The sequence below is a fragment of the Dipodomys spectabilis genome, unplaced genomic scaffold (genome assembly GCF_019054845.1).
Source record: "Dipodomys spectabilis isolate Male_0828 unplaced genomic scaffold, ASM1905484v1 ptg000137l, whole genome shotgun sequence".
Lineage (NCBI taxonomy): Eukaryota > Metazoa > Chordata > Mammalia > Rodentia > Heteromyidae > Dipodomys > Dipodomys spectabilis.
Window position 1 is genome coordinate 7127127 of NW_024870814.1, and position 25602 is coordinate 7152728.

Here is a 25602-nt window from a genome sequence, read left to right on the forward strand (position 1 = left end):
TCTTGAATGGAAAAAAAAAGCCAAATGAGAGCACAAGGCCTTGAGTTGGCATGGTCAAGTCTCTCTTTTCTTTCTCCTGAGTGCTGGGCCTGCCAGCTTGCCTGATCACTGGTTTTCTATACTGGCCTCCAGTACACACACACACACACACACACACACACACACACACACACACACACACACACACACACACACACACACACACACACACACACACACACACACACACACACACACACACACACACACACACACACACACACACACACACACACACGAGAAGAGAAGAGAACAAAACAAAACAGAAGAGAGGAGAACAGACAGAAGAGAAGAGACCAGAAGAGAAGAACAATGAAACCTAAGCCTAACAGCTGTTTTCTGTCAGGGATAGCCAGAGGTACCTTCCTTGCCTTCAAGGAGTGGGGACCCTTGCAGTTCTAAAAATTTGTTATTCTATAGTCATGAAAGTCTAAAACCAAATATTGGCCAGGTGCTAGTGGCTCATTTCTGTAATCCTAGCTATTGAGGAGGCTAATAGCTGAGGATTCACAGTTCAAAGCCAGCCTGGGGCGGAAGATCTGTGAGACCCTTATCACCAATTAATGACCAATAAGCCAGAAGTGAAGCTGCGGCTCAAATGATAGTCTTAAGCAAAATAGCTTAGAGACAGTGACTAGGCCTGGGTTCAAGCTCCAAAAATAAAAAACACAAATACTGTCCCATGTATCTATCAATGGGAAGGAAGAACCAGATATAGAAATAAATGGTTGTTATTTTGTTGATAGATATAGATGTTGGGATGCAAAGAGAAATTAAAGTCATCTGGGCTCATAAAGCATGTATAAGTGAAGTGGAAAACAGAATTGAGGTCTCTTTCTTGTACCAAAGCCAAGTATAATATCAGTTTGATTCAAATTCGGATCAACTCCGGTTTATGGTGTTCATCTATTTGTTTTGAGTTGTTTTGTGAGTATCATTGTTTTAAGAAAGGCTATTTTATAGCTCCAGCATCTATTTGTTTTGAGTTGTTTTGTGAGTATCATTGTTTTAAGAAAGGCTATTTTATAGCTCCAGCACTTCAGTAAGACAATGACCTGAGACCTCAGGCTCATTTGAAGTTCAGCACATCAGTGTTTGCTTTGCTTTGAGGGGTGTAGGAGGGCTCAGCAGCCCTCCTGGATTCCCTGTGCACAGCTTTCCCAGGAGGTCGCAGCAGCAAGCCTTCTAACTGTGATATGACCAACTAGGCCAGTGATTCTTGGCAGCTCTTAAGAGGCAGTTACCTCCCCTTCAATGGAAATGACATTGACTTTGGGGAAATTATGGGAGAGTAGGATGGTGGCCAGATCAAAAATCCTTCAGAGACAAAGGAAGAGCTATAGTCCTGATTCCTAAAAGGATTTTCAGAAATGTCTACAACAGCCTGCTTATCCAACTGCTGTGTTCCCCAAATTCTTCCCCTAGGAGAAATCCAGAGAATTTATCTTGCAGAACTACAGAAATAAATATCAACAGGAGCTACCTATAGGCATCCTATTTCATTTGAAAAAAATTCTACTACACAATCAGATTTAGAAAGCAATATAACTAATGATTTATATGATGCTGGACTCTTTTAATCCATTAATCCCACTCTTATTTATTCTTAGATAAAGGAAGAAATTAAACTCTATATGAGGTGGTGTTTACTGCAGAATTTTCTACAGGAAGAAAACAATCTAAGTATCTAGCAGGAAGGAAAGAGCTCTATCACCATGAGTTATTATGAAGAGTACCAAGATATGGATTATGTGCAAACATGCTTAAGATCTCAGAATGCAAATTATCTTTGTTGTGTGTGTGGGGGGGGGGTTGGTGTGTGCTGGTACTGGGGCTTGGACTCAGAGCCACATGCTGTTGTTTAGCTTTTTCACTGAAGCTGGCACTCTTACCATTTGAACCATAGCTCCACTCCTAGCTTTTTGCTAGTTAATTGGAGGTAAGAGTTTCTCAGATTTGTCTGCTGGAGCTGGTTTCATGCCTCAATCTTCAGATCTCAAACTCCTGAATAGCTAAGATTGTAGGCAGGAGACATTAGTGCCTAGAATTGTTAGGGTATTTTTTTTTTGGTTGTTTATTTGTGTTTGAGATGGAGTCTCACTATGTTTCCTAGACTGGCTTTCAACTAATGCCTCAAGCCTGCCACAGCTTCACAGATAGCTCATCCTACACAGGTATCACCATGTCTGGCATATGTTAAGTTTTAAAACCATTTTTAAGTCTGAGTAAAATTGTACACTGTCTGTGTATACAGTCTATGCACACAGTTATCTGCAAAAAGGACAGAAGCTATGCATGATAAGAGGAAGTTTAATTTGGAGAGTTAAATTATTGGTTTTTTTTGGGTCCGATCATGGGGCCTGAACTCTGGGCCTGGGTGCTGTCCCTCAGCTCTTCAGCTCAAGGCTAGCGCTCTACCACTTGAGCCACAGCGCCACTTCCAGCTTTTTTCTTTTTGCTTATGTGATGGTGAGGAATTGAACACAGGGCCTCAGGCATGCAAGGCAAGCACTCTACCACTGAGCCACCTTCCCAGCCCTGAAGAGTTAAATTATGAGCGAAATTGTCTTTCTTTTAATTTATAGTAATGCCTTACAACCAATAATAACAATATATTTTATAAAATTTCATCACTGCTTTTAGATATGTACAAAAATACACTTTAAAAAGGAGAAGATGTTCATGATTATCTATCTACTCAGCTACTGAGACAGGGGTCGTAGCTCGGTGGTAGAGTACTTGCCTAAGTACTTGTATGAGATCCTGGGACTTGATCTCCAGCATCATTCCACCCCCTCAAAAAAGAATGCTATTGATTTTACATGTTGATTTGTGTCCTGTCATTTCACTAAATTGATCAGTGCTTATAGATGAATAGTGAAGTCCAATTTTTTCTCTATGTAGAACCTTAATAATTATAAACAGGTAATTTGATTTTCCTTCATGTAATTCATATGTCTCATTTATTTATCTTGCCTCCCTCCTCTGGCTATGACTTCCAGTACTAAGTTGAATAAGAGTGGTGAATGAGCTAGTAAGAATGGTGAGTGAATAAGACATCTTTGACTTATTCCAGATAGTAGAAGAAAAGCTTTCAGTTTTTCCCCACTGAGTATATTTTTTTCTATGTCTAATATGTTGAAAGTTTTTATCATGAAGGAATGTTGAAATTTATCAAATGCTTTTTCCAACACATACTGAGATAAGCATTTTATTTTTGTACTTTATTGTTGTATTATTCATAAAAGCTAAAATATTGAATCAACTTCAATTGCCCATCAATGGATGAGTAAATAAACTATACGTCCAATGGAATGTTACATGCCATAAAAAGATTGGTATCCTATGGGCTGGGAAGATGGCTCAGTGGTAGAGCGCTTGTCTTGCATGCCTGAGGCCCTGGGTTCGATTCCTCAGCACCACATAAGCAAAAAGAAAACAGCTGGAAGTGGTGCTGTGGCTCAAGTGGTAGAGTGCTAGCCTTGAGCTGAAGAGCTGAGGGACAGCGCCCAGGCCCAGAGTTCAAGCCCCATGACTGGACCCAAAAAAAAAAAAAAGATTGGTATCTTATCATTTAAAACAAAAATGGATGCAACTACAGGATATTATGTTTAGTGAAATAATTCAAGAGAATTGGAAATTTGGAAAATCACAATAAAACTCCTTTGTATAATTAATGTGTGCTACTAAAAACTTTAAAAGTAAATCAAACACTGAAAAATTAAAAACTGCCTGGTCTCTCTCATATGCTCATGCTAAAAATGCCAATCTAACCATAGATTAGAATCTGAGAAGGGATTGAGGGAGGGACAGAACTCAATAGTTGGTGCCCAAATGCAGTCAGATAGAAGTAATATTTCTGTATTTCTAAAGCACATAAGGGTAACTACAGGTCACAATAGTGTACATATTTTATGAATAGAAGAAAGTAATTTGAAGGCCCCAAACACAAAGTAATAATAAGGAGATGGAAATATTAATTATTCTGACTTAACTAGTATAATTATACATATGCACTGAATTATTACACTGTAGACTTTATAAGTATGCACAATTATTATGTTAATAAAAAAAAACTAAAAAAAAATTCCAGGTGTGATAACACATGCCTGTAATCCCACCTACTCAAGGGTCAGAGGTTGGGGGACGGCAGTCCAAAGCTGACCTAAGCAAAATTATTAAGAGCCTCTATCTGAAAAACATAAACTAAAAAAAGGACTGTGGGTGTGGATTGAGTGGTAGAATGCTTGCCTAAAAGTGCAAAGCCCTGAGTTCAATTCCCAGTACTGAAAATACAACAACTGACCAAAAAATATATGTGTGTGTATGTGTGTGCACACATGTAAGGAGATAGATGTGTTAGGTATCTTGATTTGATCATTATAAATTATAGAAATGTATTGAATTATCATGTTTCCAAATATATAATTATAATAATGAAAATATTTTTTAAGCTTAAAGAAGGGGCCGAGAAGGTAGCTCAGTGGTAGAGTAGTTGCCTTGCATGCATGAGGCCCTGGGTTCGATTCCTCAGCATCACATAAGCAGAAAAAGTAGGAAGTGGCACTGTAGCTCAAGTGGTAGAGTGCTAGCCTTGAGCTGAAGGGCTGATGGACAGTGCCCAGGCCCAGAGATCAGGCCCCACGACCAACAAAATTTTAAAAATTTAAAAAAAGCTTAAGGAAGTGGATCTCTGGCTCAAGTGGTAGAGTACCAGACTTGAGCAAAACAAGCTAAGGGACAGTGCCCAGGCCCCAAGTTCAAGCCTGAGTACTGGCACATACACACACACATAAAGAAGCATACTAGTACCTATATCCATAAAATACCATTCTTAAAAAAAAAAAAGCTCCATCAGCATGGATTGGACAGATATACAGAAAAGAACACAAAATATAGGGATGGTTGGTAGCAGAGACTTAGGCAGTCCTAAAGGACTACTCAGGATCTAATATAAAAACTCATCCCACAAGCCCTAATCTTATTACCTAGGGCTGAGACTCTTATAGTTGTCCAAGCAGTGGAAGCATAGCTGTAGGGAATTAGGAACCAAGCAGGGGATCTCCTGTAATATATAACCTGCTTTTTTATTTACCACTTTTATCTGCTTTTCTTATTTACCACTTACTGAAGTACAGCAGTATAACTTACCTTTTCTTTTGAAGACAGCGTGGGATGTACAAACTTCCTGTACAGGAGGCTGGACCCTTTTGTATAGGGAGACAGCAGCCAGGCTACAAATGCTATTTTTAGTTCATAATAGAATGGAAACCTGGAGAGATTAAAAAAAAAAAAAAGAACACATGCTGTTAGGTCTCAGAAGCACTGCTTGAGACTATGAAGAATGAGACCCAGTTTGGCGTAAATACTTTTTCTACCTGCACATGGCTGCAAGGGTCCCTTATTCCTCATCTTCTACCTGTGGAAGGCATGTGTGCAAACATATGAATACTCAGCACTACCAGTGTCTCTCTCTGAGAGCCAGTTCCAGTTTTCTTCTTTTTCCCAAGTGAACGAGGAACACCCATTTTCATTTAAAATTTCCCCGTGGCCCTATCTGGCAGCCTCTGGTGCTTTCTGTGTCGATACACAGGTTGGCATGTGGCTCCAGCTGCAACTGAGAAGAATAGGACCATGTCTGTGCACTCAGTTGTCAACTTTAGTCACAGCCAAGGCATGGACACCAAGGGAATGACATTAGGGTGGAGCTCACAGTCTTCACACTGAATGTAAAAGTCTTTCCTTTTATTTTTTAGTATATATTTTTTGTTGTAAAGATAATGTACAGAGGGGTTACAGTTACATGAGTAAGGTAATGAGTACATTTCCTATTGGGCATTGTTACCTTCTTCTTTGTTTTTCCCCTATCATCACTTCCCTCCCCAAAGCCTTTCCCTGGAATAGAGGCAAACCCAACCTTTGCCAGAGAAGAAAATACAAATACTACTTACCCCACCCACTCAGTCATACTAGGCCTAAACTCAGGGCCTGGGCACTGCCCCTTAGCTTTTTTGCTCAAGGCTGGTGATCTACCAACCCAGCCTCAGCTCCACTTCTGGCATGTTGCTGGTTAACTGGAGGTGTTGCTCGGATTTATCTGCCCAGGCTGACTTCAAACCTCAATCCTCAGATCTCAGCCTCTGAGTAGTTAGGATCACAGGCGTGAGCCACTGGCACCTGGAGACATCCTGACATTTTTGGTGTCAAAAGAAAGAAAAGCTTAGGGGTATAGGCAATATACAAGTCTGGTGTCTAAAGACCTGTATACCTTTGAGCCTATTCATTCATTCACCTCCACCCAGCACCTACGTATGTCTCATTCAGGGAGACAATAGTGAGCAAAGATCTGATTCCCTGACTTCTTGAAGACTGCAAAAAGAGACAAAATTCTGGTATCCTTGGAAGTAGGAATACAGTCAGGGAAATAGAGATGGATAAGATAATCACAAATGACACTGAATAGTAATCTGAGAAATGTTATGGTGAAATTTAGCTAGCCAACATGGTATCTTGGAGTACAGTAGCAGAAGTTAGGTCCATCAATGAGTTCAGTTCTATAGGCACACAAATTAGCAAGCAGGCTTGGTCTAGATTTCAGGCTTGCTTACCAGCTCAGACAGCTGTCTGCTTGGGATAACCTGTGCAGGTATAACAGTCATGACTTTTCAAAAATTTTTGTATTTGAAGGCTGGGAAAGTGGCTCAAGTGGTAGAGCGCTAGCCTTGAGCTGAAAAGCTGAGGGACAGTGCCCAGGCCCAGAGTTCAGGCCCCATGACCGGACCCAAAAAAAAAAAATTGTATTTGGATGGTTTGACATCTTGTTCCATACTGCCCCTAACATAGTGAGCAAGTTCCTAAAGAGCAAAGACAATACCTGGAAACACACCTTTCCTATCTCAATCAATCAATCCAAAGCCCATATTCCGGCCACATCCTCTGCTTGGATCTCCTGCTTTAATTCTCAAGCCACCTGCACCAGTCACACGAAGATCAGAGATATCCCTTGTTTCCCAGAACACTTTGAAATTCTTGTAACTAGCTAACCCCAAGCCTGCTTACCCTGACTCACCCATTCCTTCCTGTGGAAACTGAAATAAAGCTCCTCTGTTTCCTGTACCTTTTCCTCCCTCTGCCTCCTGACCTACTTGGGTGCCTCCCTGTGTGGCCCTGAATGGTGGTGGACCAGATTTCCTGTTTCTAGGAATCTGTGAGTATAACTAACTTTTTTCTTCCTGTCTTTGTTAGGTCAGCATCTCTCACTGCACCTGCTTAAAGCAAATCCAAGCTATCCTTAAAACATGGTATTACAAAGGAGAAGGTTATGTGTGCTAGACTGAGGGATGAGAAAATAAATCATCACCACACATCCTTCTGGGATGAGTTATTTTATTTTTCTTGTAAGTCATGGGGCTTGAATTCAGAGCCTGATGTCCCTGAGCTTTTTTGTTCAAGGCTAGTTAATGCTCTACCAATTTGAGCCACAGCACCACTCAAAGTTTTCTGGTGGTTAACTGGAGATAAGTCTTACGGATTTTCCTGCTCTGGCTGGTTTATAACCACCATCCTCTGATCTCAACCTCCTGAGTAAGCTAGGATGGCAGCTATGAGGCACTGGCGTCTGGCTAAAAACAAAATTTTAACAAGTCATTTCAGGACCCTCTGTCTCTTCCAAATCACAGTTCCTAGGCATTTCTGCTTTCTACCTCTACAGGCTCTTATTTTAGTTTTCACTCAGCAACTAGGGGATGCATTTTCACTGCAGATTGTTTAAGCAGCTCATAGCCAGACAAAAGAAGGGATGAAAGAACAGAGGCATAATTCTCCCACAGTGTAATACTTTGGTGATTAATAATTGAGGAACTTTTGTTTTGAAAACAAGAATTTGCCATCCCTGAGGGGGGAAAAAAACAAATGAATCTGGCAAGCTCAGGCACCAACACAAGATACACAGACAATCCCAAGGGCAGCTGCCGCACTGCAGTTGTTTTTTTTTATTATTATTATGAAAAGATGTATTTTTAAAATATAGGTCATGCATGCACATTGGTAAAAAAAAATCTCAGAGTACAAAAGAGTATGTAAGAAAGCATTGCTGAGCTATTCCTGACTGCTAGTCCCTTTCCTAAAAGCAGAAGTATTATCAGTGCCCTTTCAGAGTTAAGCAGGGGTTAGATACGTGACTTCCATAACTGCCCTCAATATACACAGCAGCATTCTATGCATCCCTTTCAGTACCTAGCTTCCCATAACACCCACAGAAACCACAATATACTTTTGGGACAGCTGCCTCAGTCTTATCAATGGCTGCATATGAATGCTACAGCATCGTGCAGGGCCCCATCAGCAGACATTCACAGGATGATAATCATTGGCTATAAACCTTTTCATGTATGCTTCTTTACATACTCATGCACATGCATCTACAGTACAAAGGCCCAGGAGTGGGATTTCTTTTTTTAATATATATTTTTATTGTAAAGATACTGGATAGAGGGGTTACAGTTACATGAATAAAGTAATGAGTGCATTTCCTATCGAGCATTGTTACCTCCTCCTTTGCTTTTCCCCTACCATGCCTTCCCTCCCCATCTCCCCAACTCCTCCCTTCCCCCCCCTCAAAGTTGTAAAGTTTATTTTCAACATAGTGTCAAGAGTGGGATTTCTGTGTGCACTTTATAGACAGATAAAGCACCTCTTTGCAAACCTGAACAGGAGCACCTGACCTACCACAGCCACACTGCCAGTGTCTGGCCAGTCGTAACAGCCTCTTGTCCTAGATTATAAGATTAGGGCTTGTGGGATGAGTTTCCATATTAGATACTAGTGGTCCTTTGGGACTACCCAGGCCCCCTTTATTCTCTCTTAAAACCATCCTTGTTCTTTGGGTTCTTTTCTGTATGTCTATCCCTGCCATGCTGATGGAGATCTTTTAAAAGCATTTTCCCTCCCAAGGGCTGATCATTTTATAGATATGGGTAGTAGTTAGTATGTCTCTTTATTTATTTTGTGTGTGTGTGTGTGTGTGTGTGTGTGTGTGTGTGTGTGTGTGTGTGTGTGTCTGTATTGGGGCTTGAATTCAGAGCTTGGTTGCTATCTCAGCTTTTTTGCTTAAAGTTGGCACTCTACTACTTGAGCCACAGCTCCATTCTCTTAAACTTTTTAAAAAATCCAATATCAGAGTTTGAAACCAGGGCCTTGAGCTCTTACTTGGATTTCTTGTTCATGGATAATGTTCTACCATCTGAGCCACATCTCCAGTCTAAAATTTTGCTAGTTAATTGCAGATGGAATCTCACCAACTTTTTTGTCCTGCTGAATATGAATCAAGACTCTCCAGATCTCAGCATCCTTAAGAAGCTAGGATTCTAGGTGGATTACCAGTACCTGGCTTTGAGGAAGCTTTTCAAAACCTTATCACCTCTTAGCTTCTAGGTTCACTTTCTCAGACCTTGTCTTCTCACACCAACAGAGCATCTTCATTACAAGTTTAGAGAACAGGCTTTGTTTGGAGGGGCCAATATGGCTTCCCAATGGTATTTTCTCTCAGATAGCTCTAGAACTGAATAACACTACTCTGTGGTACTGTTAACCATGGGTGATAAAGCTTTCAATGAAGTATTTGGGGGTAAAATAAATCAATTTATGACAGAAGAATCTCAACAAAGTGGGTTTGTTACTTGAATGAAAAGATACCCTAACTCTCCAGAGCATGAAAAAGAAAAAAAGGAAGTCATTAGAGTCTGCTAATTCCCAGCCCTCCCAGGAAAGACTTTGGTTAAAAGTAGCCTCCTTTGAGATAGTCAGGAACCACCTAGGAATGAAGGACAAATGTACTTTCTGGGTCTTGATCCATAATTTACTACCCATTAAGAGACATGACATAACTGGACACAGAGGCATACACCTATAATCTCAGGACTGGGTTTATGGCAGGGAGGGAAGAGGAAGATCAATAGTTCAAGGCCAGCCTGAGTTACAAGGGGAGTTCTAGGCTAACCTATGAGACACTTGTCTCAAAAAATAATTTGCTGGGAGCTGGTGGCTTATGCCTGTAATCCTAGCTACTCACAAGGCTGAGATCTAAGGATCATGGTTCAAAGCCAGCCTAGACAGGAAAGTCTGTTAGACTCTTATCTCCAATAAGCCACCAGAAAACTGGAAGTGGCGCTGTGACACAAGTGGTAGAGTGCTTGCCTTGAGTTGAAGAGTTCAGGGACAGTGCCCAGGCCCAGCCTCATGACCAACAAACAAACAAACAAAAAAAGAAAACAATAGTTTTAAAAGGGCTGAGAATGTATCTTAGTGGTAGGATGCTTGCCTAGCATGCATAAAGCTCTTGGTTCAATTCCTCACTAAAAACAGAAAAAGCTGGAAGTAGGGCTGTGGCTCAAATGGTAGAGTACTAGCATTGAGCAAATGAAGCTCAGAGACAGTGCCGGGCCCTGGATTCAAGCCCTAGGACTGGCAAAATAATAATAATAATAATAATTTAAAAATTAAAAGGTATGGAGTAAGGGAGGAGGTGACAATATCAAAAAGAAATATACTCTGACTTACATAACTATAACCCCTCTGTACATCACCTTTATAGTACCAAAGGAAAAATTAAAGAAAAGACACAAGGAACATGAAAAAGCAAAATAAATAACTATGGTATATGTTCTTCCCTATCCTTTCAGTCTCCAGATCTTATAAGCCTCAAAACTCAGTTAACACTAATAAAGTCAGCATAATTATTAAACCTTTTACTCACTAAAAGCAAAACTATACATGTTTTCTTCCACTTTTCCCATGTGTTCTAGCTGCTACAGCAACCCATCCCTATCACAAAGCCAGGATGTAAAAGCAGGATGGGGAGGAATCCAGCAGCTCCTAGGATAAGCTGATTCTCAGCTCCTCAAGGCCAGGATGTTTACAGAAGAAAAAAGTTTTTTGAGACCATGTCATGGCTAATGAGAAATGAACAGTTTATTTAATATTGTGGCCAGCACCTCAAGCCTTTGAGCCTTCTCTCCTTAATGCAGCCTCTGTCTAGTGCTGGGCAGCTTCCTGCTGTCCCCATGTCTTTCCCATAAATGTTATGAAACAACAGTGTTAGACTCAGGAACTCTTTCTTGTGGTTAACAACATGCCAGTCGTGTTGCTTTTTTTTTTTTTTTTTGGGTGGGGGGTCCGGTCATGGGGCCTGAACTCTGGGCCTGGGCGCTGTCCCTCAGCTCTTCAGCTCAAGGCTAGCGCTCTACCTCTTGAGCCACAGCACCACTTCTGGCTGTTTTCTTTTTACTTATGTGGTGCTGGGGAATCGAACCCAGGGCCTTAGGCATGCAAGGCAAGCGCTGTACCACTGAGCCACCTTCCCAGCCCTCGTGTTGCTTTTTTTGCTGGGTGAAAATACTGCCTAATGAGGACTGTCTTTCTCCTTTGAGTGTCACTCCTTGAACTTCATTTTAATTCAGTTGGCCCAAGTGCCCTTACTCATGGCAGAATTTTAGTAAGTGTTCAAAAACTGTTTTTGGATTCAATTTTATTTTTATCTGGGGAGGCATAACAAGTTACTATACATCTAGCCCCTTAAAAGAACACAAAGTTATTATTCTACAGTTTTTTGGGGTTTTTTTGGTCAGTCATGGGGCTTGAACTCTGGGCTTGGGTGCTGTCCCTCAGCTCTTCAGCTCAAGGCAAACGCTCTACCGCTTGAGCCACACTGCCACTTCCAGTTTTTCTAGTGATTTATTGGAGATCAGAGTCTCACAGACTTTTCTGCCCGGGCTGGCTTTGAACCATGATCCTCAGATCTCAGCCTCCTGAGTAGCTAGGATTACAGGCTTGGGCCACTGGTGCCCGGCTTATTCTACAGTTTTTGTAAGCTAAACGTCTAGGTAGAGCTGGGCACTGGAGGCTCATGCCTGTAATTCAAGCTATTCAGGAGGCTGAGATCTGAGCACCACAGTTCAAAGCCAGCCAGGGCAGGGCAGTCCATGAGATTCTTATCTCCAATTAACCACCAAAATGCCAGAAGTGAAGTTGTGGCTCAAATGGTAGAGTGGTAGCCATGATCAAAAAAACAAACTCAAGGACAGCACCAGACCCTGAGTTCACTACCCAGAACTGGGGCATGAGAACACATACAAACACATAGACACAGACACAGACATAGACACACAGACACACTGACACACAGACACAGACACACAGACACACAGACGCAGACACAGACACACAGAGAGGGAGTAGGGAGAGAAAGAATTAAGGTCATTGACCCCAAATAAGGTTCAGAGAAATGCTGTTTAGTCCTGGTCCCAGGAGTAGGACATGCTACAGGATAAGGGTAAGTTTACACTTGTCCTTTCTAGGTAAGAGGTTTTGTTTTGTTTTGACACAAGCCTGACACTCTATTACTTGAGCCATATCTCTACTTTTGTGGGTAAGAACTCTTTTCCTTTTTCTTTGTATATGGCTTGAATTCAGAGCCTGTACTCTGTCTTTTATTCAAAGCCATCACTGTGCCACTTGAATCACAGCTCCACTTTTGGCTTTTTTGATTGTTAATTAGAGATAAGAGTTTCATAGACTTCTGGCCAGACTGGCTTCAAACTGTTACCCTCAGACTTCAGCCTTCTGAGTAACTAGCTGGATTACAGATGTGAACCACTGGTGCCAGGCAAAACCTTTATCTTCTCCAAACGGCTATATCTTTATATTTTTTGAATAATACTTTATCACACCAAAGAAACTCATATAGTAACAGCAAATGATGCAAAACCAACTCCAGAATCCCAAGTTGGAGAAGGGACTCTGGGGCTTATTTATACAAATCATTAGCTGATTATCAAGACCTTATTTTTATTTTTATTTGGTCGGTCATGGGGTTTGAACTCTAGGCTTGGGTGCTGTCCCTGCACTCTTCAGCTCAAGGCAAGCACTTGAGCGCTTGAGCCACAGTGTCACTTCCGGTTTTCTAGTGGTTTATTGGAGATAAATCTCACGGACTTTCCTGCCCGGGCTGGCTTTGAACTGTGATCCTCAGATCTCAGCCTCCTGAGTAGCTAGGATTACAGGCATGAGTCATGGGCGCCCGGCTATCATGACCGTATATCAATAAACCTTTATTTATTTATTTATTTTCCTTCCTCTTTTTTTTTTTTTTTTTTTGAGATATGAGTGTTTCTTTGCCAACTCTATTCACTGACGGGCTGAAGGGCCATGCTTGTCTTAGCTACCCTTTTACACTACTGCCTCTTGCATAGTAGCTCTACATGGTTAACCATAAATATTTACTTGAAAACTTTTTTTTTTGGTCAGTCTGGGACTTGAACTCAGGGCCTGGGCACTGTCCCTGAGCTTCTTTTGCTCAAGGCTAGCACTCTACCACTTGAGCCACAGCACTACTTCTGGATTTTTCTGTTTATGTGGTACTGAGGAATCAAACCCAGGGCTTCATGCATGCTAGACAAGCACTCTACCACTGAGCTACATTCCCAGACCAATCCCCCCCCCCCACCTTTTTTTTATACTGGTCTTGGAGCTTGATCACAAGGCCTGGGTGCTGTCTCTGAGCTTTTGTGCTTAGGGCTAGTGCGCCCTGCCATTTGAACCACAGCTCCAATTCTGGCTTCTTTGCTAGTTAATTGGAGATATGTGTCTCTCAAGATTTACTTATTGACACTGACTTCAAACCTCAATCTTCAGTAGCTAGGATTATAGGTATAAGCCACTGGCACCCAGCTTGAACAACTTTTATAGGCCAACTTTTATAATATGCTCCAATGAATACTTCTGGTCCCTGCTCTCTGATCTGAGGCAAGCTTCACAGTTTTAGCCCTTCCCCTTCTCTACCCTTGTGTGTGAGTGTATAAGACACACTCGGAGTGTCCAATCTTGGAGCACTTACCAGCAAAGGAAGATGTCTGTGAATGTCTCTGCAGTGGTGAACAGTGCAAATATAATCCAGTACATCATCCATTTGACCTGTTAAAAGAGAAAGCAGAGCTAGAAGAAATGGCCAAAGATAATCAATTGCCTAACATTAGGAACAGCCCCAGGTGTATATACTGAGGCCAGGGTAGGCAGTGCCACCCGTATAATAACTCCTTTCCCTCTTCTTCCCCAACTCATATCCAGTTGATACTCTGGGGCTGGAAGTAAATAGGCTGATCTTGACCAGAGTCAAGATCAGATTAGGTTCTTTAAATTGTGCATCCCCTTCTCCAGCCCCCTGCCCCTCCCCACATAAGCATATTCCTCAGGTAAGCTAGGGAGACTATAGACCATAAATGACCAGGATTCAACAGGTCATTTTACAGGACTAACAAGTGGTGAGAAAGCACTAAAAGCCTGAATGAACCTCTGAGCCCAGTCTAGGATGGCCCAGGTAAATCCTGTCTTGTAGAAAAGGACCCAGGACTACTTGTAGGAATGGATCTTTCTTTAAATTTTTCCATACATCCTCCTTTGCATGTCACTGCCCCTCTCCCCTAATGAAGCCCTGGTACCTTTTCTCTTGAACTACTACAAAATTCTTCTAAGCAGGCGAGGGCCTGGCTCAAGTGGTAAAGTTACTGTCTAGCAAGTGTGAGGCACTAAGTTCAAAACAAATAGGCTTCCCTTGCCTTCTTACCAATTCATCTTAAAGCCATTCCCATTTTAATCTCACCAAAGTATTAGCTCTTAGAATATAATATTCTTCCATTTAAAATCTTCTGTCCTGAAAAAAGTCTAATTTCTTCGGTTTCCTCAAACTCTGCTTCTGGTAATGGTGGGATAACTCACATTGTCTAGACCTCCTGCCAATAATGACAACTTTTCAACAAAATATTTCAAAACACCAGAGAACAATAAAAAGCAGACACAGACCCAAAAGGGTTTGAATCCTTGGGAGTTCAATCTCTACACAAGCTTTAATCCAGGTGGATATAGCTAAGGTCCATCCCAGTCTGTACATCCTAAGGTAGACAGAACATGAGCAGATAGACATCAATTGTATTTTATGCCTGAAGAACTGGAAAACAGAGATTAAGGCTACCGGAGTTGCTGGAAACTGAGATGGAAAAAAAACTTAAAGATTGGAAGTATAAGAGGGCAGGTCCCAAAATCTACAATGTAGCTGGGCACTGGCTCAAGCCTGTAATCCTAGCTACTCAGGAGGCCGAAATCTGAGGATCACAGTTCAAAACCAGCCCAGGCAGGAAAGTCCATGAGACTCTTATCTCCAATAAACTACCAGAAAACCAGAAGTGGCACTGTGGCTCAAGTGCTTGCCTTGAGCTGAAGAGCTGAGGGAAAGCGCCCAGGCCCAGAGTTCAAGCCCCATGACCAACAAAAACAAACAAACAAACAAAAAACTATATAATGTATAAATTCCCTTCAAATCCTTCAAATCCAGCACTTGAAAAAAATATCCCTGGCAGACGCTCAGGATATACAGAACCAAATAGATGCTCAGAAGATACAGAACCAAATAGGACACCAAACAGGAGTGGGGATAAAAGAGAGCAATGATGTATGAATATGACCAAAGAACATTACATTCATGTATGAAGACATACATAAAACAAAACCATGAAACACATTGCTTAGTACAATTGATATACACTAAGTAATTAATGTGATTAATTGCAAGGCACTGGTTTTGGTCCTAACACTTCTTCCACCTCAAAAATCAATGAAACAACAACTAAACAAAATAGTGAATAAATTCAACAACAATCTAAGGATTAAAAAAACCGTCTCAATAAAATATCTCAATTTGGATAAAGAATATCTACAAAAAATGCCCTACAGCTACCATATTACTTAATGGCTGGAAAAAATTGATGCATTAAGATTGAGAGGTATAGAAACAAGGCAAAGATATTCTCTCATCGATACTATTCCATCCTAAGGGAAGTCCTTGCTAATGCAATATAAGGAATAAAAGAAAAGGTGTACAGACCAAAAAGAATGAGCTAGGGGCTGGGAAGATGGCTCAGTGGTAGAGTGCTTGCCTTGCATGCCTGAGGCCCTGGGTTCAATTCCTCAGCACCACATAAGCAAAAAGAAAAAAGCCGGAGGTGGCGCTGTGGCTCAAGTGGTAGAGCGCTAGCCTTGAGCTGAAGAGCTGAGGGACAGCGTCCAGGCCCAGAGTTCAGGCCCCACTACCGGACCCAAAAAACAAAACAAAACAAAACAAAAAGAATGAGCTAAAAACCAGCAAATGGCTGGTTATGCAGAAAATCTCCAAAGACAGATTTTTTAAAGTTTTCTGTAAACTAACAAGTAATGACAGCAAAATTACAGGATACAAGGAACAAATACAAAAGGCCAACACTTTCCCATATTCCAGCAATGAACAACTGGAATTTGAAATTTAAAAACAATTACTAAACCAGGTGCTGGGTGCCTATACTCCAAGCTACGTAAGAAGCTGAGATCTGAGGATCAAAGTTCAAAGCCAATCTGGGCAGGCAAATCCAATAAAATTTTTATCTCCATTTAACCCAAAAAGGCTGGAAGGGGAGGTATGGCTCATGTGTTAGAGCACCAGCCATAAGCTCAAAAGTGGAGTAAGAATGTGAGGCTCTGATATCAAGTCCAATAATGGCACACACACACACACACACACACACACACACACACACACACACACACACACTCATACACACAGGCATGTGTGCGCAAGCACACACATACAGAAGGAGGAGGAAGAAGAAAAGGAGGAGGAGGAGGAGGACTACCAAACTTACAAGAGCACAAATCACAAATGAAGTATGTACTCAGGAATATATTTAAGGAGCTATGTTGAAAACATAAATAGAAGCATTATGGTCCATGACAGCCTGGGCATAAATTCAAGACCCTATCTCAAAAACATCTAAAGGAGGGCTGGGAATATAGCCTAGTGGTAGCATGCATGAAGTCCTGGGTTCGAATCCTCAGTACCACATAAACAGAAAAGGTTGGAAGTGGCACTGTGGTTCAAGTGTGAAGTGCTAGCCTTGAACAAAAGAAGCTCAAGGACAGTATCCAAGCCCTGAGTTCAAGCACCAGGACTGGCAAAAAAAATCTAAAGCAAAAAGGACTACGTCATAGATCAAGTGGTAGAATACTTGTTCTAATAAGTGTGAGGTCCTGTGTTTAACACAAGTACTCCAAATTTTTTTTAAAGGCTAAGTGGAAAACTATAAATCAGAGATCTAAATAACAAAATAGTAACAACAATTTATTTTGTTGGTTGTGGGGCTTGAACTCACAGCTTGGGTACTGGTCTCTGAGTTCTTTTCCTCAAGGCTAGCATTCTACTACTTTGAGCCACAGCATCACTTCCAGTTTAACTGGAGATAAGAGTCTCAATGGCTTTCTTGCTCAAGCTGGCTTTGAATTGTGATCCTCAGATCTCAGCCTCCAGAGTAGCTAGGATTACAGTTGTGAGCCTGTAATGGCTAGTAATTGTTACTAGTGACCAACAGCTAGTAACAACAATTTTAAAAAATCCCTTTAATTGATACAATGTTTAGCTACAAACTTCTCCAGTAAATCATGGATACTTGCAAAATCTACTCACAGCCACTTGCTTAGATGCACCCACTATACCAACTTTTATTGGGGTTGCTACTTTGTAACCTTCTTCAAGGAAGACTAGAGGGCCCCTTTATATTTCTTGTTTGATTCTTGACTTTTCAGCAGAGTATTAAGTGATAACTTTATCAAAGTTCATACAACACTAAAACTGCCCTGGTTTCCCCTCTGGCCTTTTTGGATGCCTCTTCTTAAGGCCCTTTAGTTCCTCTCAGGACTCAGTCCTGGGGAGAACATCACAGTCAACCAATAACCCAGTTCTATCCATTCTGCCATCTTATTTCTTTTCAACCTAGCTTTTTTCCTCCTTTCCCTCTATTAGCCCACCAACTCCTATATAGACTAGAACTGTATTCTATATGTGGTCTCCAGACCTCTACCTCCTAACTCTAGTCAAGATAATCTTAACTACAAAAGTAATCATTCTTTCCTAGCTTAAAGCCAATTTCTTATTGTTAAGATAAAATCCAAATTCCTTAAGTTGGCTTTCAAAGTGTTGTAGGAGCTGGCTTCTAATTATCTCCATCAAAAGTTCTCCTTCAGGGGCTGGGAAGGTGGCTCAGTGGTAGAGCGCTTGCCTTGCATGCCTGAGGCCCTGGATTCAATTCCTCAGCACCACATAAGCAAAAAGAAAAAAGCCAGAAGTGGTACTGTGGCTCAAGTGGTAGAGTGCTAGTCTTGAGCTGAAGAGCTGAGGGACAGTGCCCAGGCCCAGAGTTCAGGCCCCACGACTGGACCCAAAAAAAAAAAAAGTTCTCCTTCACAAGCCTTGCATTTTCCACCCAAGCCTTAATGGATGACTTTTAGTTCCCTAAACACAGTACTTTCTCTTGCCTCCAGATTTCAGTTCTCAGATCTCATTCTAAACTTTACTTCCATAAGGAAATGGCCAAAATTAAGATAAATGCCCTCTTCTGCCAGGCCACACATGGTACCTGTCATAACATGCTATTTTGAAAGCCTCTATCTGTTCTTTTGCATTTCTTTCCTACTAGATTGTAAATTCCTAAAGAGACCAGATCTTTTTGCATAATATAATATCGTCAGTACTGTTCTAGTATTTAAAACCAGTAACTAGTATCTAAGTGCCTGTACAATGTAAGTATAAAATGAGTATGCTTCAAATGAGTAGATTAGAATATTGGCATTGTGTATGGGAAAGAAAGGATGGTTTCAAAATGGTTGAGTGAATACACTTGGAAGATAGTGTCTAAAAGGCTTTTGAGAAGAAAAGGATATAATCAGAAACTTGTGAGACTGGGAGTTCATGTATACAATCACCAGAGTCTGATGTAAGATTTAATTCTCACATGAGGATCATGGTTAAAAAATATGGAATCTGGGCTGGAAAGGTGGCTCAGTGGTAGAGCACTTGCCTTGCATGCCTGAGGCCCTGGGTTCGATTCCTCAGCACCACATAAGCAAAAAGAAAAAAGCCGGAAGTGGCGCTGTGGCTCAAGTGGTAGAGCACTAGCCTTGAGCCAAACTGCTGAGGGACAGCACCCAGGCCCAGAGTTCAGGCCCCACAATCCCCCCCCCCCCCCCCGCCAAAAAAAAAGAAACTTGTGAGACAATAGATACTCCCGATGAGTGCTCAGCTCACTGGGTTGATGGCTGCAGATGGGAAGAAACTTGCTGAGGCCAGGGCATAACTAGCTGATAAATTATGTGGCCACTCAGAACAAAAAGAAAGTAAACAGCCAACTTAGGAAGCAGAAGTTGAGCTCCATGTGGCTGAGGGAAGTCTGAAGAGTTCAGAGAAAGGTTGGGGCTATAGACAAAGATAAAGCCATGCCAGAGAGAGGGCTTGAAGCATTTGCCTGAAGTCTTCATCATCACTTTAAAATATTCTCATGTAGGAGCCAGGCACCAGTGGCTCACACCTATAATCCTAGCTACTCAGGAGGCTGAGATCTAAGGATATACAGGTCAAAGATAGCCCAAGCAGGGAAGTCCATGAGATTCTTGTCTCCAAGTTAACACCAAAACGCCAGAAGTGGCACTGTGCCTCAAGTAGTAGAGACCTAGTATTGGGCACAAATGCTCAAGATAGTGCCCAGGCCATAAGTTCAAGCCCCAGGACTGGCACACACAAAGAATATTTTCATGTAGTGATGGAGACATGGCTCAGGTGGCAATGTACCTCTAGCAAGCATATAACCCTGACTTCAAACCTCAGTACTGCTTCTCTCCCCACCAATAAAAATACTGTCATGGAAATAAAAGGATATGAGAATGACTCATGGAGCCTACCACACTAGATGGCAACTCAGAAATGAAAGCCATATTCATCTATAATTATCAGGCATCATGCCTCACCAAAATCAAATGACAGTTATTTTTGCCAAGGTTTGAAATAGAACAGTATAGGTTTGAGGGATTCTACTCAAATCCCTTTAGGATAAAGGAGGAGGAACATGATAGGCCTTCAGTCAGAACCGAGAGGGAGCTAGGATTGAAAGGTAATGTTCAGGAACCTCTCTGGATTGGGAAGTTGACCCCTTGGCTGGGGCATCCCTTTGGAATGGTCAGGGTGGGATACAGGAGTAAAGAGCGAGAAGAGAAGCTGCAACCTTCAGGTACATGCCTTCAAAGCTGAGTGTGGGAAGCAGGCCTAGAGACTTTCCACTAACCACCATGCTGACGGGGACTCCACAGAATCTGCTCCCTGAGTCTGCCCCTTCTCCCAGAGTTCCTGGCAGCAAATCAAAGGCCTCCCCTTATGGGCTGTGGACCTCACCTTACCTTTAGACCCTCCTCTAACCAGACACTAATATTGTTCAAGCCTTTCACACTCCTCTTGCATCTGGCTCTGCTTCAGTGTCACAGGAACATCCTTGTGACAAGTGACTGAGAAAGAAAAAATGAGAGCCTGGTTTGCAGATGACTTTGCACCATGTGTTAGCATGAGCTCACAGTGGATGGTTGGCTATGGCCAAGGTTAGCCCTGGGAAAGTGAGCAGGTGAAATTTCCTTACAGGTAAAACTCTGAGCACTGCACACAGCCTTGTACATTAATCATATTTAGACATTTTCTAGTACTCCTGATGTTCTGGCATCTGAGGCCTCATGGATTGGGAACTTATACCCCTCCCGGCACTAGCCAAACTCTTAGAGATAGCAAAAGATTTGCTCAGTGTGTGTCCATCATCTGCAAGCTGGACAATTCTGAGCCTGTCTTCCAAACTGGAGGTCTCACAGGGCTAGCCAATAATTCTCCTCACCCCAAATCACCCCAGGGCCAAGTAGCAGACAAGTAGAGGCAACTCATTGGCAAAGGTAAAGCCTGCTGAAATTGTGTTTGTTTTTGTGCCAGGGCTGGGGATGGAACTCAGTCTTGTACTTTCGTTTGGCTCTTTTGCTCAAGGCTAGCAAGTGCTCTACCATTTGAACCATACCTCCATTTACAGTTTTTTTTTTTTAATGGTGTGTTTGTGTGTGTGTGTTTCTGGATAATTGGAGATAATAGTGCCATAGAGTTTCTGCCTAAGTTGGCTTTGAACTGTTGTCCTCAGAGCTTAGCCTCCTGAGTAGCTAAGAATACAAACAGGAGCCACCAGTGCCCAGTTGACTTATGGGTATTTTGATAGTACAACTGATCATGATTATCAAGGGAAACCAGGGCAATTGCTACCCAAGGCAGCAGGAAGAAATGTAGATGGAAGTGGAGGGCTTATCTAAGGACCTTCGGTACTATCTTGTTCAGGTAAAAGTCAAAGGATCATTACCACCACCCTATGGAGGGAAGAATTCCAAGGCATCTGAGTCTCAGAAATGCAGATTTGCACCACAGAATGGCATTAAGAACGTCATTCCAAGGCTGGGAATATGGCTTAGTGGTAGAGTGCTTGCCTAGCATGTATGAAGCCCTAGGTTCAATTCTTCAGTACCACATAAACAGAAAAGGCCGTAAGTAGTGCTGTGGCTCAAGTGGTAGAATGCTAGCCTTGAGCAAAAGAAGCTAGGGACAGTGCCCATGCCCTGAGTTCAAGCCCCAGGACTGGCACCTTACTCCCTAAGACAAAGGGAAGATGAATTGGATGTAAAAAAGAGGGAAATATCAGGAAAACTTGAAAAAAGAACGTGTTCTACAGAATGTTCAGTGTCTAGCACATACTTTTGAATTTCCTGGAGTTTGTAGGGGTCTTTTGAACTATTTCACAATTTACAGATTATTTATTGGATTGAAAATGTTTTTATCCATGGGGGTACAAATGAGTTTTGTCCAGTGGAGGCACAGTTGAATTCTTCATCTTGCCCCACACAACAAATCAGTTTAATATCAATTAGTAAGTCCAACTAACATTTCTGATTGCCTATACCTATATATGTCTGGTATTTTAGAGTCTCCTTTGAGTAATTTTTAAGACTTTAGTGCTCCTCACTGTTCATATCCAGGACTTTCACTCTTCAAAGAATGTTCCACAGGCACCTGTGGTGTCAGCCAATGTCAGTAATGGTGGCATGGTCGGAACACTAAGAAGATCCTTCCTGCGGCATGAGCTGGTCTGTTATCACTATCCAACCTTATTAGCTCTTCAACTTCTCCATCCCATAGTTAATTCTATAATTACCCAGAAGTTCCTTTCTTTTTTAGTAAGGAAACTCAGTCACGAGAAATGGAGAAGCCACCACTTAAGAGTCCAAATTATGAGTCTTTATTGGACAGCCAGAGAACTACTGGCGGACTCAGGTCTCAAAGACCAGCAGCCCCAAATTCAGCTAGCACAAATCTTATGTAGACCAATCAAAGTGTTATACACGAGCAAAGCAAACCAGATGAGGGCACTTAAACCTAATAGAAAAGCAAACTACCTAGGGAAATGATCAGGGGAGCTAGAGGGCTAATTACCTAGGGGAAGCATAGACCCAGTCTCCTTACTTCACTTCCATCCTTACACTTCCATTCCAGTCTTACTAAAGCATTAAATTTGGAAAGATACAAGAATCTATATAGCAAGAGCAATGTTTCTAAATTTTGTGATTTTTATTTAGGAAATCTGGGTAGGGCCTGATGCTTTATTTCTGATAAACTCCGAGGTGATATTGGTGGTGTTGACCTGCAGAGATATAGAGTATTGAAAGTTAATAGAGAAGTGGCTGAAAGTAGAATATAGCAAAGTCAAGAAGAGCATTAGACACTGTAATGGACTTTGGTCTTGGTCTTGCAGGTTATAAGGCTCCAGGGAGGGATGAGATAAATAGACAACAGAGTAGGAAATGAGTGTGGGGAGGAGGGAGTGTGGTTGGCAGAACTATAGCTCCTTAAGGATGTCTACATTCAAATCCTCATATGGCAAAGGATACTTACAGTTATGAAGATAAGGACATTCATATGGAAAGACTATTCTGGGTCCAATGTAATCATGTATCCTTAAAAAAGAAAACGGAGCCAGGTTTCAGTGGCTCATATCTGTAATTCTAGCTACTTAGGAGGCTGAGAAGTGAGGATTACAGTTTGAAGTCACCTGAGCAGGAAAGTCCATGAGGATTTCAGCTCCAATTAATCACCAAAAAGCTGGAAGTGGAGCTGTGGCTCAAATGGTAAAGCCTCAACCTTGAGCAAAAAAGCTAAGAAACAGCACTTAGACCCTTATTTCAAGCCCTAGTACCAGCAAACACACACACACACACACACACACACACACACACACACACACACACACAGAGGAAAACTGCTCTCAGCTGGGTAAGGGACAAGTGACACTAGAATGCTTAGAGAGATGTAACGATGTTGCTTAGAAGCAAGGAGGAAGGGACATGAGCCAAAGAGTGCAGGTAGCCCCTAAGAGACATCAAAGGATAGGAAATGGATTCCTCTCCCAAGCTTCTAAAGGAAATGCAGTCCTGTCTGATTTGAGCCCCTGGAGGGCTTCTGATCCCCAGAGTGAGAATACATTTGTGGGTTTTGTTTTTTGTTTTTTGGTTTTTTTTGGTCATGGGGCCTGAACTCTAGGGCTGGATGCTGTCCCTGAGCTCTTCAGCTCAAGGCTAGCGCTCTACCACTTGAGCCATAGTGCCACTCGGGCTTATTCTGCTCATGTGGTGCTGAGGAATCGAACCCAGGGCCTCATGAATACAAGGCAAACACTCTACCACTGAGCCACCTTCCCAGCCCCACTTGTGTTGTTTTATGTGCCACTAAGGTTATGGTAACCTGTTACAGTGACAATAAAGCCCTAATATAGAAGGCCATTGTAATATTTCCTGGAAAATGACTGCAAGCTCATTTCTGAAAATGGCAGCAGAGAAGACAGAGCTGATTTGATTATGAAGGGGATGGGAGCAAGGCAGGCTAGTTGGCTCATGCCTGTAATCCCAGCAACACAGGAGGCATATAGTTAGAATGACTTTGGTCCAGGTAGGCCCAGGAAAAGCACAAGACCCTTTCTGAAAAATAACTAAAAGTGGGCTGGGAAGGTGGCTCAGTCGTAGAGTGCTTGCCTTGCATGCCTGAGGCCCTGGGTTCGATTCCTCAGCACCACATAAGCAAAAAGAAAAAAGCCGGAAGTGGCTCAAGTGGCAGAGTGCTAGCCTTGAGCTGAAGAGCTGAGGGACAGAGCCCAGGCCCAGAGTTCAGGCCCCATGAATGGACCCCCCCGAAAAAAAACTAAAAGTAAAAGGGACTGGAGGCATGGTTCAAGTGGTGTATAGCAAATATTAGGCCCTGAGTTCAAACCCCCATATGACCAAAAAAGAAAGATGGGCTGTAGGACACAGTTACCAACATGTATCTGTAGAGATGATTGATGAAGAGAGAGGCAGGAGACCAAGCAAATTCCCAGGTCTCTCTCCTGTAAAAAAAAAAATGGCTTAATCAAGCCAGGCGCCAGTGGCTCATGCTTGTAATCCTAGCTACTCAGGAGGCTGAGATCTGAGGACTGCAGTTCAAAGCTAGCCTGGGCAGGAAAGTCCGTGAGACTCTTATCTCCAGTAAACCACTAGAAAACCAGAAGTGGTGCTATGGATCAGTGGTAGAGTGCTCACCTTGAGCTGAAGAGTGCAGGGACAGCGCCCAAGCCCAGAGTTCAAGCCCCACGACTGACCAAAAAAAAAAAAAAGAATGATTTAGTCAAAAGAAGGAAACATGGAAGCTGGAGATGTGGCTTAGTGGTAGACCATGGTTACCAAACTTAAGATCCTCAGTTCAAATCCTATTAACACACACACACACACACACACACACACACACACACACACAGGACAAAGGAGTATGTATGAGTGTGTGACTTGCATGTGTGTGCTTGTGAGAATGAGTGCATGTGGGATTGTGTGAGAGCACTTGAGTGTTGTGACACTGAGTATGTGTGAAAGGGACTGTGTGTATGAGAGTAGGTGTGGGAGTATGTGACAATGAGGGAGTGTGTCTCAGTTCCTTTCTTCCAATTCCATTTTTACCCAGAAACCTTCATGCTTTTCCCCAAGGGAAAGCGTCTCTCACTAGCCAACACAACAGCTGCTCAGCTTATCAGTTACAATGTTCACTTTAAATTAATGAGTTGCCATTCCAGTCATAAACCAGGCTCCTATGAGGTCATCAGTGCAAAACAATTTGAGTTTGATCTGTCCCCGCAGAATTTTCTCTATCCCAGAGAATTTTCTGTTCTTTGCATGGCAGTGACCCCAGAATACTACCTTCTCTAGCACAGGTGGCTTTTGCCATAGGTAGGAAGGGTTAGGATAGGGAGGCTGGAGAAGGCTGCCAAATGTTTTACACTAGGCCCAGTTAATTGAGCACCAGGAGAGCCTGCGCTTGCAACTTTCCAGCTATTTATAGAGTACATGTGGAGATTCCTCACACATACCAGACACAGGATTCCAGAGGAGTAATCACCCCCTCTAGGTCCTTTGCTTCAGAGCAGCAAGTAGTTCTGGGAAACTGGAAGAGCAGGGACTGAGTTCTGTTTGCAGTTGATTTCAAGGTGCAGACTTCTGAGGAAATCTGAGGAAAATGATGACTTTCCAAGCCCATTCTAAATGATTTCTTTAACCTACACCAAACTTGCCAAG

General features: G+C 42.2%; 1 protein-coding gene across 2 annotated transcripts in view; it reads right to left on the reverse strand.

Annotated features, from left to right (window-relative positions):
* Positions 1-25602, reverse strand: part of Reep1 (receptor accessory protein 1) — a 109328-nt gene that overhangs the window by 27804 nt on the left and 55922 nt on the right. For both annotated transcript variants that reach the window (XM_042690455.1, XM_042690456.1), the window contains exons 3-4: positions 13931-14007; positions 5191-5311 (exon numbers count right to left, since the gene is read on the reverse strand). In XM_042690455.1, the coding sequence (XP_042546389.1) occupies positions 5191-5311; positions 13931-14007 (198 nt within the window). The remainder of the gene's footprint in view (positions 1-5190; positions 5312-13930; positions 14008-25602) is intronic.